Genomic DNA, 13,032 nt, shown 5'->3' with positions numbered 1-13,032 from the left:
AAGGAAGTACTTCTTCACCCAAAGGGTGATTAACATGTGGAATTCACTGCCACAGGAGGTGGCGGCGGCCACAAGTATAGCCACCTTCAAGAGGGGTTTAGATAAAAATATGGAGCACAGGTCCATCAGTGGCTATTAGCCACAATGTGTGTGTATATATAAATTTTTTTGCCACTGTGTGACACAGAGTGTTGGACTGGATGGGCCATTGGCCTGATCCAACATGGCTTTTCTTATGTTCTTATGTTTTTTTGAGCAGGCACTCACAGGAACGTAGTTCTGGCTGGCTTGGCATCAGGGGGTGTGGCCTATTATGCACATTTTTCTACAAAAAAAAAGCCCTGTACCTACATGGAAACCCTTTATGGATTTCTTGTATGAAAAGGAAAAAAATGAATTGGTGATTTATGGGTTTGAAGATCAAAAGGCAAAGATAATAAAATTTCCCTTGGTTTGATTTTGAATTAAGGCCATAATGAGTAAATGTATGGATTCCAGTAGTGGAGAAAATCAGATATTCCTTCTTTAAACGAAACTCTCGTGTCAAGCGATGGCGCTATCCTGTCACAATGTGCCTCCCTCCATCTTTGGAGAGCCAGGTTGGTGTAGTGGTTAAGTGTGCGAACTCTTATCTGGGAGAACCGGGTTTGATTCCCCACTCCTCCACTTGCACCTGCTAGCATGGCCTTGGGTCAGCCATAGCTCTGGCAGAGGTTGTCCTTGAAAGGGCAGCTGCTGTGAGAGTCCTCTCCAGCCCCACCCACCTCACAGGGTGTTTGTTGTGGGGGAGGAAGGTAAAGGAGAATGTGAGCCGCTCTGAGACTCTTTGGAGTGGAGGGCGGGATATAAATCCAATATCTTCTTCTTCGGCTTTGAGGATGATAAGGAGCCTGAAGGGCAGAGAGAGAGTCAATTCACACCATCTGGAGGCCAAGCCAGGCCCATCACTCAGGAGGAGGGGGCGGAAGAGATGGTGCCTTGCTTGTTTCGCAGGAGCCAAAGGGCGGGTCCTCCAAAACAAAACCCTTATTAGCAGCCCTGACCTGGATAGCCCAAGCAAGCCCAATCTTGTCCCATCTCAGAAGTTAAGCAGGGCCGGCCCTGTCTAGTATTCGGATGGTTGCAATGCAGAGGCAGGGGATGGCAAGCCACCTTTGGATGTCCCTTTGCCTTCAAGCCCCACTAGGGGTCGCCAGAAGTCAGCTTGACTTGATGGCCAAAACCCCACAAAACCCCTTTAAGATCTGGGCAGCTGAGCGTTGATACAGAGGGTATATAATTTGTTGAGAGGAAGCCGTGTTTCCCTTGACTCTTTCCTGTATTTGTATTGCCAAGTCTTGCTGATTCTGAGTTTGTGATGTAATTATCACTAACAGCTGGTCAAGCTGCTGCTAATAAGCTAGATGTTTTGAAGGTATTGGGAGCCTACTTGTGAGAGAAATTATGTAAGATGATACAAAATAATACCTTACCTTTTCCAAATCCTTTCTGGAGAACTTATTGGCTGGCAGATGGTCATGTGCAGGCTGTGGCTGACCATCATACTTCAGCTCTGGAAGACATTTTCTCCTTTCCCAGCTCAAATTGACTAGGGATTGAGGATATTTTTTCACCTTCCTATCGTGTGACTAGAGTGCCTTGATCAAGTAATCTAGTTAACATATTTTGCAGAAACTTTTCTGTGGTGCATCTAGCCTTCCATGATTTGGACTGGACTGCAGCATGAGATGGTATTAAAAGTACTTTTTGGCTATCCTATAAACCAACAGCACTGCTACAACTCTGAGCCTGTCCTGCATGGCTTTAACAGCCAAAGAAGCTGTTTGTTGTTTAGCTTACAAATACTCTAGAGAAACAGAATTAACTTGTTAATCTGTTTTACCCATTGTTCACACTTAGCTTTGCTTACCAAGCAGGCCGAATGATTGTCTGTCTGCAACATGATGCCTTAACATCAAGAAACCATGTTAAAATAACTATACAAATAAGAAAACAATACCAAATTCACAGCTCCCCACAATATAAGAAAAACATACCCTATGTTGGAAAACTTCTTCCCTGTCCTTCAGCTAAAGATTACATTAGGACAAATTTAACAGAATTAAAATATCAAAGACGACAAAAAATCTCATTGCTCCCAATGACTCAGTGTGAAAAATGTTTTGACAATGGCCCTCATGGCTGCCTAAGCTCAGCTCCGAAATATTTCTGATGCAGTCTTTAACAGGTGGTATTTGGATATATGCTGATATTGTTTGCAAGACATGTGTAGGAGTCTCTGAGATAACATGATCAGGATTTATAAAATTAAAAGTGCTGTGTAGATTGGATAAGAGGCAGGGGTTATTTTGTAGAAAAATAGGTGGTGGAGCTCATTAGCATATGCCCCCCCCAGCTAAAAGCAACCCAATGCAAGAAATGAGAGCCCCAGGCAAGCAAGGCCTGCTTGGGCTGGCTAGAGATCCATGTGTGTGTCAAAAGGCCAGCAAGCCACCTACTGCCCCAAATCACCTAAGTGGAGAAAGGGTGGTGTGGGGTTCTCCAAGGAGTTAATGAGGGCTGCTGGGGGTGTGGCAAAGCCCGCTCTCCTAATCCAAGGATTGTTATGCACTTGTACCTCCTATTCAACGGACAAAATAGGTGCGGAGGTAGAGGGAGAACCCTCAGAAAGGTTCAGGAGCTGTGCTGAATCCGAGGTCTGATATGAGGGCATATTCCACAGGTACTGACCATGTGGTCAACTATTTCATCTCTTGCCTTGCAAAGTTGACATTTGCTGTCTTCTGAATCTTGGCTTTCTCACTTTTCATTTTGATTGCCTGCTCTTTGTCAAGTCTGTCTGTAACTCTGGCTCAGTCAAAGAGCATTCTGGGTAGAACCAAAGTATAATCAAATGCTGCTAGCTCATACTCTCCCTACCACCACCCCTTTCCTGTAGAGTGTAACCTTGCTTTGAAATGGAAAGATGTGAAAGTCTTATCTGTACCTTCTCGGGCCTGGCTCTCGGAAGGGAGTCAGGAGCCCACTACGATCAAGGCCATGTAAGCCTGAGAACGAATTGGTAACATCAATGTTCCCTGCATAATCCTCCCCGCCTTAGGAATTCCTTTGAAGTGGCCCTTATATGCAATCTATCTACTGTATACTCTTTAGTCTTTTCAATGCTGGCCTAGCCTCAAGTATCAGTATCAATAAAGTAGTTACTTTGTATCAACAACGACTCATTATTGAATCTGCCGACTTGACATTTTGAAGAGACTCCCGAATCGAATCGAAGCTCAACCGTCCTGGCAACTTTGTAACCAGATGGCCAAAAAGATTCCGGGAGACGGGGAGCTTCCCAACAAGGAAGGAGAGCAGGAGGCACCTTGGCACATCCTGGACACCAGGAGAGCGGCGGCCTCCCCTCTGCAGTTCCAGATTGTGATCACTCCCTGGCAGTACCAGCAGCGGACCTCAACAACCACCATGGACGAGGCACCGATCCACCGGGATGCCACCATGACCCGCAACATGAGAGTGCGGATGGCCAATCCAGAGCCCGTCAACCCGAGCACCATCGAGCTGGGTGAGGTGGACAGCATCATTGTTGTCCAGGTGCCGGAGGATGACGCTGAGTGTGCCGGGGAGGGAGAAGAAGAACCACTGCCGAAGGACATGCACGAGGAGGCCTGCATGTTCCGAGCCATGGTTCGAAAAAAGGTCAATGGGGCGATCAAGAGACTAAAGGACGAGATGCAAGCGATGTCCACCCAGCTCTCCCGCGCCCTGGGCTTGGCCGGATCCCGGAGGCCCCCACCGGCCCCGCAGGCTCGGGCCCCTACAGCTCCGCCACAGGTGCAGGCAGCTCCCCCCGCAAGAGGGCCGATGCCGCTACCAGTGGGCCTTGCTGCTCCGAGGGACGGGGGGCGAGGTAGAGAGTTGGAAGCCACCTTCGACAGGGATCCGGAGGAGGTGGACTACTTTGCCATCCGAGCGAATAATTACATGTACTACTGGGGAAACACCTACTGGGGAAACACCTTCCCCAACGAGTTCAGTAGAGTGGATTACTTTCGAAGCTGAAAGGGGCTGCGAAGAGGTGGTACGTGAGCTTGTACGAGGCCATGAGCCCCGAACTTGACTATGTGCAAACGTTCCTCCAAGCTCTGATGGCCCAATACGAAGACCCCCTGCAGGAGATGCGCGAACTGGCGGCTCTCAGAGACATGCAGCAAGAGTCCCGATCCATCCAAGAATACGCTGCGGAGTTCGGAGTGAATGCGGCTAAGGTCCGGGGGTGGAGCGAGCTAATGAAGATTGAACACTTCACCCGGGGCCTGAACGCCAGTATCCTGGATCGGGCCCTTACCCAAGCCAGACCCACCACCCTAATGGGCTGGATACAATTAGCGGGGGAAGTTGAGACCAACATGAAGCGGGTGGCGATGCAGCGCCAGCACCAGTCGGGGAAGGGCCAGCAGAAACCTCTCCCCCCAAATCCGAGCCTAAGAAGCCCGCAGGGGGGGGAGGAGGAGCAGCTGCGGGGCCCCGTAAATGCTTCAGGTGCGGCGATCCGAACCACCTGGCCTCCAGCTGCCCGAACCCCCCGCTTCCCAAAACCCTGCAAGGGGGGGCGAAGACCAACGTCTCGACCTCGAAGAAGCAGGCCAGCCACCCTAAAGAAGTGGTGAAGAGCAGCGTCACCGTGACCGAGGAGCTGGACGAGGAGGTGCTGCTGTCGGCGGAGTTGGGCAACTTGGCTTGGGCGTCTGAGTCGGCGGGAAATGAGACCGACCTGCTTTGAGGGGTGCCAGCCAGCAGGTCAAGCCGGAAGAGGCACCAGTGAGGGTGAGAGTAACATGATGTTTATATTTTGTAACGGTGAAACTACTGAACACTAACCTGAATGTATCTACTGTATACTCTTTAGTCTTTTCAATGCTGGCCAAGCCTCAAGTATCAGTATCAATAAAGTAGTTACTTTGTATCAACAATGACTCGTTATTGAATCTGCCGACTTGACACTCTTGCGCAGCGAGAATGAATTTCTCTTGTTGTTATTGGTGGAAAGTGCTGTCAAGTTGCAGATGACTCATGGCAACCCTGGGGGATTCAGGAAGAAAGGACAAGAGTCCAGTTGCACCCTACAGACCAACAAAATTGGTGGCGGGGCAGGAGTTTGTGTGAGTCTCTTCTTCATCATCATCATAATTTATTATTATTAATATTTCCTGCAGCCCTTCCTGCTGAAACAGGCTCATCTCTGGGGTATTCAAGGCAGGAGATGTCCAGAGGTGGTTTAGCCATCCCCTGTGTTGACTTGGCAACCCTGGAGTTTCTTGATTATTTCCTATCCAAGTACTAACCACGGCTGATTCTACTTAGCTTTGAGATCTGATGAGGCTGAACTTCCACGGGCTATCCAGGTCCGTGAGGTCCTCATAATAGTGGGTCAATCTGACACCTGCACGCTGTTAAGCCAGCAGCCTTCGCACCAGATGAGGCGGAACGCAGTGCACGTGACGTGCTTGTGGCGCATTGTGCGCGGCAGGCCTCATCTGCGCGGCTCCCTTCCGGGTCCAGGCGGCGAGAGAGCCAGGCCTCCAAAGGCCAGGCCAGGCCGGAGCCCGCGGTCTGCGCAGCTGTGAGGAAGCCCCGCCCCGCAGGCCTTCGTGGGGGCTTTGAGGGCCGCTCCCTCCTTCCTTTCTTCCAGCAAGAGGGGAAGTCTGGCCCCCAGGCCGGAAGTCCCGCCCTGCCCTTGTGACGCGCCGCGCCCGCCGCGCTCCCTCCCCTCCTGGCGGCCGCAGTGACACGTGCAGACCTGCAGGGGGGGCCCGCGGCCCTGGCTACGGCAGCCGGCCGGGTCCGCTTCCTCTCTGGGCGTTGCGCGCGCGGCCGTCCAGCCTGCCCGCCTGGTGCTGCTGCTGCTCGGTGCCTCCTCGCCCGCGTCATCCCCACACAAGATGGAGACCGCCGAGGAAGGTAACGGCCACAGGGAGGGAGGAGCGCTCCGCCCCCCTGGCTGGGGAAACCGAGAAGGCCGGCAGGGACGCGGCGGCGGAGGGAGTGGGGGTGTCGCTGGGCCTTGCTGGAGGCCGCCTTCCCGCCAGCAGGCCAAGCAAGCCCGGCTGTGGGCCGCGGCCCTGACTGCAGCGAAGATCCGGGGGTGGCCTGAAGCAGCAGCAGCAGCAGCACAAAGCTTGAGCCCCCCTCCTCCCCTGGCGGCACCTTCCAGCCCAGCGAGGCTGTCATGCACACACCCACCCACCACACACACCCCACACCCACCCGTCCACCACACACCCCCGCCACACACCCTCCCCCCCCACCACACACCCACGCACCCTTTCCCAGGTACAATAAAATGGGAATTGTTAGTCCATAAATATACGTAGAGGCTGCAGCATGATGAAGAAGGAGTTTAGCAGATCCAAGGACCAAACAGGAATAACAGGCTTGGTTTATAGAGTTACCAGGTGTTTGGATAGAATTCCAAGGGGAAACATCAGGAAGGGAAATAAATATATCAGAATTGGCAATTGAGAGGGCAGATGTATGTTGAGAGTAGTTAACAGACCCTGCTGGCCCATCTCTTTCCTCTCATGCCTGGAGGTGACCATACTGCTGCTGCTGCTTCTTTGAAGTGGGGGACTATGTAGCGTTATCTTCCCTGTCCTCAGACCAGAGAAATACATTCCAGTCTACCATTCCAGATTTCTTTACATTCTGTTATTCATTACGTTACATTACAATCTACTATTCTAATCTGTTATTCCAAATAAGAAATTTAAAAAAAGAATGCATGGCCCTTCTGGGGGATTGGTGAGAATATAGATGTGAGGGCTGAATGAGGTTAGCATATGTAGTGAGATAAGAAGGGTATAGTCAAGGGTATGTAGCAGAACTTAGAAACCAGACTGCTGTTGGAGGGGACTATGTGTGTGTGATTCTTGTGTGCCTTTCTTGTACTTGTCCGAAGGCTTGATACAGCAGTAGTTAAAAACTCAATACTGGGTTGCTTTTCTTAAGCAGAGCCCATTGAAGTCAACTCTGCTTAGGCTGGCACAACTAAGGTGAGTGTTGGTGCCTGTGGATGTTTGTTGTGGCAGCCAGTGGCAAAACTTACAACCACTAATGGTGCTGATTTTCTGTATGTTATCTGTGTTGATGTCTGCAAGGCATTTGTGGTGCTTGCAAGGGGCTTACTTCAGCAGGACTTAAAAACAAATTAAGTGTTGTTGTTGGTGAGTGTGTGTTGCTGCTGCTGACCATTTGATGTGGTTGCCCAGGGGCATACTGTAGCAAATCTTAAAGCCAATATCAATGGTAATTGTGATAGTTCTGCAGTGTGCCAGTGTAGGAGTATGTGTCAGAGAGATTATGTGTAAGTGTATCTCTGTGGTGTGAAGCACTGTGGTTGCTGGACCAAACTTGGAGGCAAATATAGGGATGCTGTTTTGTCATTTCCCTACATAGCAGTCTGAGAGAGAGGTGTGCATTGCTTTACTTACGGTTTGGCCTGACTGTGGGGGAAATGTGGGTTTGAAATGTAGAAACAGAGCACCAATGTATATTCTTGGGAGAGTATATGTACCTGGGTAGGCAGGGAAAGGGTTTGGCATTAGTTTCCTTGGTGACTGGGGTGGTTTGAGAGGGCCTGCTACCCTGGTTAGAAGGCCTCTTAAGTAACCTTTCACAGAGGTGAGGCAGCTGGAAGAGGGGGCATCTTGTGTTTTGTTTGTCTGTGTTTACCCTTGCAAAGCTGTTGGGATACATTTAAGAAGTCTAGGTATAACAGAATTTTTGTCAGTTTTCAACAGTCTTGTGTGTTTAAAAACTAACATTCTTGTAAGAGCCTGTTTTGTCAGAAAGCTCACACCATCATAAACACTGAGGTGAATAGGCCTGCTTAGGCTTATCAAGTATAATATTCAGCCTCTTTTTACTTGCATAGTTCAGTTTTTTATTACAAATAAATGGTACTCAAATTATTTATGAGAAATAAAGCACAAGGCTATGTAACAAATTCATGGCTGATGTGGGATTTGAATTATTTTCCAAGGATGCTTCTCTTTCCACTTTACTAAGGGGACTCTCAGGGTTCGCTGCACATATACAGAGGAAAGGGCATTCCAAAACCAGCGGCTGGTTCCGGTGAGGAACAGAAGAAGGTAGTTTATAGCTAACTTCCCCCCTGAATTCATAACTTGAGGTAGAAAATGCAGTGATGTATTATTTTCTTTCCTGCTTTTTCACACAAAGACAGTGCAGAAGATGCAGTGGGCACAGCTGATGAGGCGTGCCACTTACCCTTCCTCTTTTTTGGTGTTCAAAGGCAAATCATACATTTTTGTAATTCAGCTGTCTTGTTAGGAAACAAACCATGGCCCAGTTAATTTTTCTTATGCCTTCTTATTCCATGATAAATATCAGCCATAGGGCTTAACAACTGTTCGCTTGTTTATTTTATTTCATTACGTTTATATCCCACTTTACCCTTCGTGGGCTCATGGCAGTTGACAACATTAAATAAAACAATAATTAATCAGTCAACAATAAATAATAATTCATAAAATTCCTGATGGCAGCATTAACAATTTCTAATTACAGTTTAAGAACATAAGAGAAGCCATGTTGGATCAGGCCAATGGCCCATCCAGTCCAACACTCTGTGTCACACAGTGGCCAAAAAAAATAATTATTATATACACACACACTGTGGCTAATAGCCACTGTTGGACCTCTGCTCCATATTTTTATCCAATCCCCTCTTGAATCTGGCTATGCTTGTAGCCACCACTACCTCCTGTGGCAGTGAATTCCACATGTTAATCACCCTTTGGGTGAAGAAGTACTTCCTTTTATCCGTTTTAACCTAACTGCTCAGCAATTTCATCGAATGTCCATGAGTTCTTGTATTGTGAGAAAGGGAGAAAAGGACTTCTTTCTCTACTTTCTCCATCCCATGCATTATCTTGTAAACCTCTATCATGTCACCCCGCAGGCGACGTTTCTCCAAGCTAAAGTGCCCCAAGCGTTTCAACCTTTCTTCATAGGGAAAGTGTTCCAACCCTTTAATCATTCTAGTTACCCTCTTCTGGACTTTCTCCAATGCTATAACATCCTTTTTGAGGTGCGGCGACCAGAACTGCACACAGTACTCCAAATGAGACCGCACCATCGAGTTATACTGGCTGATTTGTTTTCAATTCCCTTCCTAATAATTCCCAGCATGGCGTTGGCCTTTTTTATTGCAATCGCACACTGTCTTGACATTTTCAGTGAGTTATCTACCACAACCCCAAGATCTCTCTCTTTGTCAGTCTCTGTCAGTTCACACCCCATCAACTTGTATTTGTAGCAGTTCCTGCTATGCTAATCTTAGGAATGGCACATTTCTCTTACAGAGACCCGAGTCAGCTGGTACTGGTGCCAGGTTGCTGAAGGCAGTGTCTTAAAACAGGATGGCGACTTGGGCAGATTAATTGGGTGAAGCAGGCAAAGCCAATGTCATTTGGACATCTGCCACCTCAGCCAAAAGCCTGGTGGAACAGCTCCATTTTGCAGGCCCTGCAGAATTGTAGTAAATCCTGCAGGGCCCTGATCTCAATTGGGAGAATGTTACACCAGGCAGGAGCCAGGACTAAAAAGGCCCTGGCCCTGGTTGAGGCGAGGCGGACATCCTTCAGGCTGGGGACTGCTAGGCGGTGCTGCTCAGCTGAGTGTAAAGTTCTTTGGGGCACATTTGGGGAGAGAGATTCACACTACACTAGAAAATGTGTTTTGCAACTGGTTTTTTACTGTGTAAGAATAGCAAAATCCAGTTGCAAAACACATTATTTGGTGTAGTGTGAATGCACCCTCATAGGTATGCTGGTCCCTGCCTCATAGGGCCTTGAAGGGCATTGACCATTGTCAAGTCTGTCTGTAACTCTGGCTCAGTCAAAGAGCATTCTGGGTAGAACCAAAGTATAACCAAATGCTGCTAGCTCATACTCTCCCTACCCCTCCCTTCTTGTAGAGTGTAGCTTTGCTTTGAAATGGAAAGATGTGAAAGTCTTATCTGTACCTTCTCAGGCCTGGCTCTCGGAAGGGAGTCAGGAGCCCACTACGATCAAGGCCATGCAAGCCTGAGAACGAATTGGTAACATCAATGTGTGAATGTTCTCTGCATAATCCTCCCCCCTTAGGAATTCCTTTGAAGTGTAGAATGCATCTACTGTATACTCTTTAGTCTGAGAGCCAGTTTGGTGTAGTGGTTAAGTACGTGGACTCTTATCTGGGAGAACCGGGTTTGATTCCCCACTCCTCCACCTGCACCTGCTGGAATGGCCTTGAGTTAGCCATAGCTCTGGCAGAGGTTGTCCTTGAAAGGGCAGCTGCTGTGAGAGCCCTCTTAGCTCCACCCACCTCACAGGGTGTCTGTTGTGGGGGGAGAAGATATAGGAGATTGTAAGCCGCTCTGAGTCCCTGATTCAGAGAGAAGGGCGGGGTATAAATCTGCAGTCTTCTTCTTCTTCTTCTTTTCAGTGCTGGCCTAGCCTCAAGTATCAGTATCAATAAAGCAGTTACTTTGTATCAACAACGACTCGTTATTGAATCTGCTGACTTGACAACCATAACCTTGATCTGGTACTCAGCTAGCAACCCATGCAGCTGGCACAGCACTGGCTGAACATAGACGTCCCAGTCAGAAGGTGTGTTGTTGTATTTTGTACCTGAAGCTTCCAGGACAGACTCAAGGGTAGGCCCATATAGAGCAAGTTGCAGCAATCTAACCTGGAAATGACCATTGCTTGGGTCACTGTTGCACTGTCATGGGAGGGAGAAATTCACTTTTTAAGCCATTGTTTTGTCAATCTTACAGACACCATTTTTTAAAAAGTTTGGCACAGGGCTGAAAAGATCCATTATTAGTATGGATTTTGTGGAAAACTTTCAGAAAAATATCCAATATCTTGCAATCTTTTTGGATCTCAGAGCATGTTTATTTGATAATACAAAACTAAAAAGTTCTGTTTGTCAACATAACAAACATAAGAGTTTTTTCAATAGTGAAAAGTAAGTAAATTGAAATCTTTGATTGGGATAAAAATCACTAAAGTGCATTTACCTGAAAAAAAAAAGAAGCTAGTTGCAATTTTAAAATTTAATACTTTTATATCTGTTCATTTGATTATTAATAATTTTTTTTGTGAAACACTGCATTTGCAGATATGTAAATTTTACTGTAACAAATGTTTCTGGGGAGATTCCCATAATGCACAATTTTCTACTCTTATTTCACTGCCTCAGGGACCAATCCTAAGAAGATCTACCCAAAAGTAAGTCCCATTTTATTCAATGGAACTTAATCCCAGGAAAGTATTTTTGGGATTGAGGCCAGAGATTATCTTCCCCCACACAGACTTTCTCTTCACACATTTTAAGAAGCTCAAAAGTTCCCCTCTCATTTGGACACTTTAGCAGCTCTGTGAGGTAGGTTGGGCTGGGAGTGACGGGGCCAGGACCACCAAAGGAGCTTCTTGCTAGTGGAGACATTCTGAGGGCATACATGTTGAAGAAGCTAAAGTGTCCCAGTCAGAAGCCTGGGCCAAGAAAGGTTTTGCACCTTACAGGAGTCAGGAAAGCAGCACAAATGGAGCAGTCACCTGTGGAAGCGATGCAGGGGCTTGCATTCTGTATTTGACTGCATAGGACTGAATTGTAAAGAACCAAGAACAGCTTCCAAGCAAGCTGACAGCAAAATTTGGCATGCTGAACCCTTTGCTGCTAATGAATAGATCTGCTTGCCTTTAAGGCTTTAAGAAATCTCAGATACTAAAACTGTTTATTCAGCTCTTTTGCAAAACCTCTCAGTGTTTTTAATCATGTGTGGTACACAGATTAAAAAGATCTCGCTAAAGCCTAATTGCCCACCCGTTAATTCCCCAAGACCTAATTTTAGGGCAATTCAGGTAACAGATAGCTTCCTGACCCAACACATGACTCCGCTCCAGTTGACATCATAGAGATGCTGCCTTAAACTTGGGCTGTGAGAAAGAGAATGTGAAGACAGATGGTGCGTTCGCACTACACTAAATAATACGTTTTACATTCGGATTTTTGCTATTCTTACACAGTAAAAATCTAGATGTAAAAATCCTGCATCCTTGAAGAGAAGTCTTTATTCGGAAAAGAGGGAAAGAGGGAAGGGACGGGGGAAGTATGAGCACAGAACACATACCAATTCAATAATCAGAAATATCATGCTTGACATACTGCCCCCTCTAAGATCTTCCTTGGGGCTTGGAGGGGTGTAACTTGTAAAATTTTATTATTAAGTCTTTCACCCGCACGTTCGAGCTCTCTACCCATTTGTTGTGGCTCGGTGAGAAATGCTTCCATCTAATTAAAATTACAATACCCCCCGTATTAGCTTAGCATCTAAGATTTGTTTAACTTCATGGTGACTCTGACCCCCAATCTGGATAGGTTGTGGAGCTTGTGGTCGAGGGTGCCAAGACGTAGCTCCAGGATCTCGACGGAGTAGACTGCAATGAAAAACAGGGTGTATTTTACTAAACATTTTTTGTAATTCCAATTCCACTGTCACCTTGTTGATTATTCTCTTTATTTTGAAGGGACCAAGAAATTTATATGCCAGTTTTTTGGAAAGTTGAGGCAAGGGTAAATTCTTGGTAGACAAAAAGACCGTCTCTCCTGCTTTAAAGTCCCACACAGGAGCATGACTTTTGTTATAATGTCTTTTGTAGGTGTCTTTAGCTGCTTCTAGATTATCTTGTATTACTTTCCATGTCTTCCCCAAATTCCCCCACCAGTGTTCGAAAGAGGAGGGCAATTCTGGGGTGGTTCCACCCGGTAATAACGGGAAAGGTTTCCCCTCATACCCATTCACCACCAAAAAAGGAGAGGTTTTGGTGGAGCTATGCACACTGTTGTTATATCCATATTCTGCAAAAGCTAAGAGTTTCACCCAGTTTGATTTACAAAACACCGTAAATACTGTTCTAGAAGCGCATTCACTCTTTCCGTCTGTCAGTCAGTTTG

The 13,032-nt window shown here is 47.1% G+C and overlaps 2 protein-coding genes across 3 annotated transcripts in view; both read left to right on the top strand.

Moving 5' to 3' along the window:
• The window catches only part of NFX1 (nuclear transcription factor, X-box binding 1), a 441,461-nt gene that overhangs the window by 271,667 nt on the left and 156,762 nt on the right, over positions 1–13,032 (top strand). The gene's annotated exons all lie outside the window — the stretch shown is intronic.
• MARCHF6 (membrane associated ring-CH-type finger 6) overlaps positions 5,850–13,032 on the top strand; it is a 158,088-nt gene continuing 150,905 nt past the window's right edge. For both annotated transcript variants that reach the window (XM_060254056.1, XM_060254055.1), the window contains exon 1: positions 5,850–5,964. In XM_060254056.1, coding sequence (XP_060110039.1) covers positions 5,946–5,964 — 19 coding nt within the window. In that variant the 5' untranslated portion in view covers positions 5,850–5,945. The remainder of the gene's footprint in view (positions 5,965–13,032) is intronic.

The sequence above is a fragment of the Heteronotia binoei genome, chromosome 14, assembly GCF_032191835.1.
Source record: "Heteronotia binoei isolate CCM8104 ecotype False Entrance Well chromosome 14, APGP_CSIRO_Hbin_v1, whole genome shotgun sequence".
Taxonomy (NCBI): domain Eukaryota; kingdom Metazoa; phylum Chordata; class Lepidosauria; order Squamata; family Gekkonidae; genus Heteronotia; species Heteronotia binoei.
The sequence above is the reverse complement of the archived record's forward strand: the minus strand, read 5'-3'. Positions and strand labels throughout refer to the sequence as shown.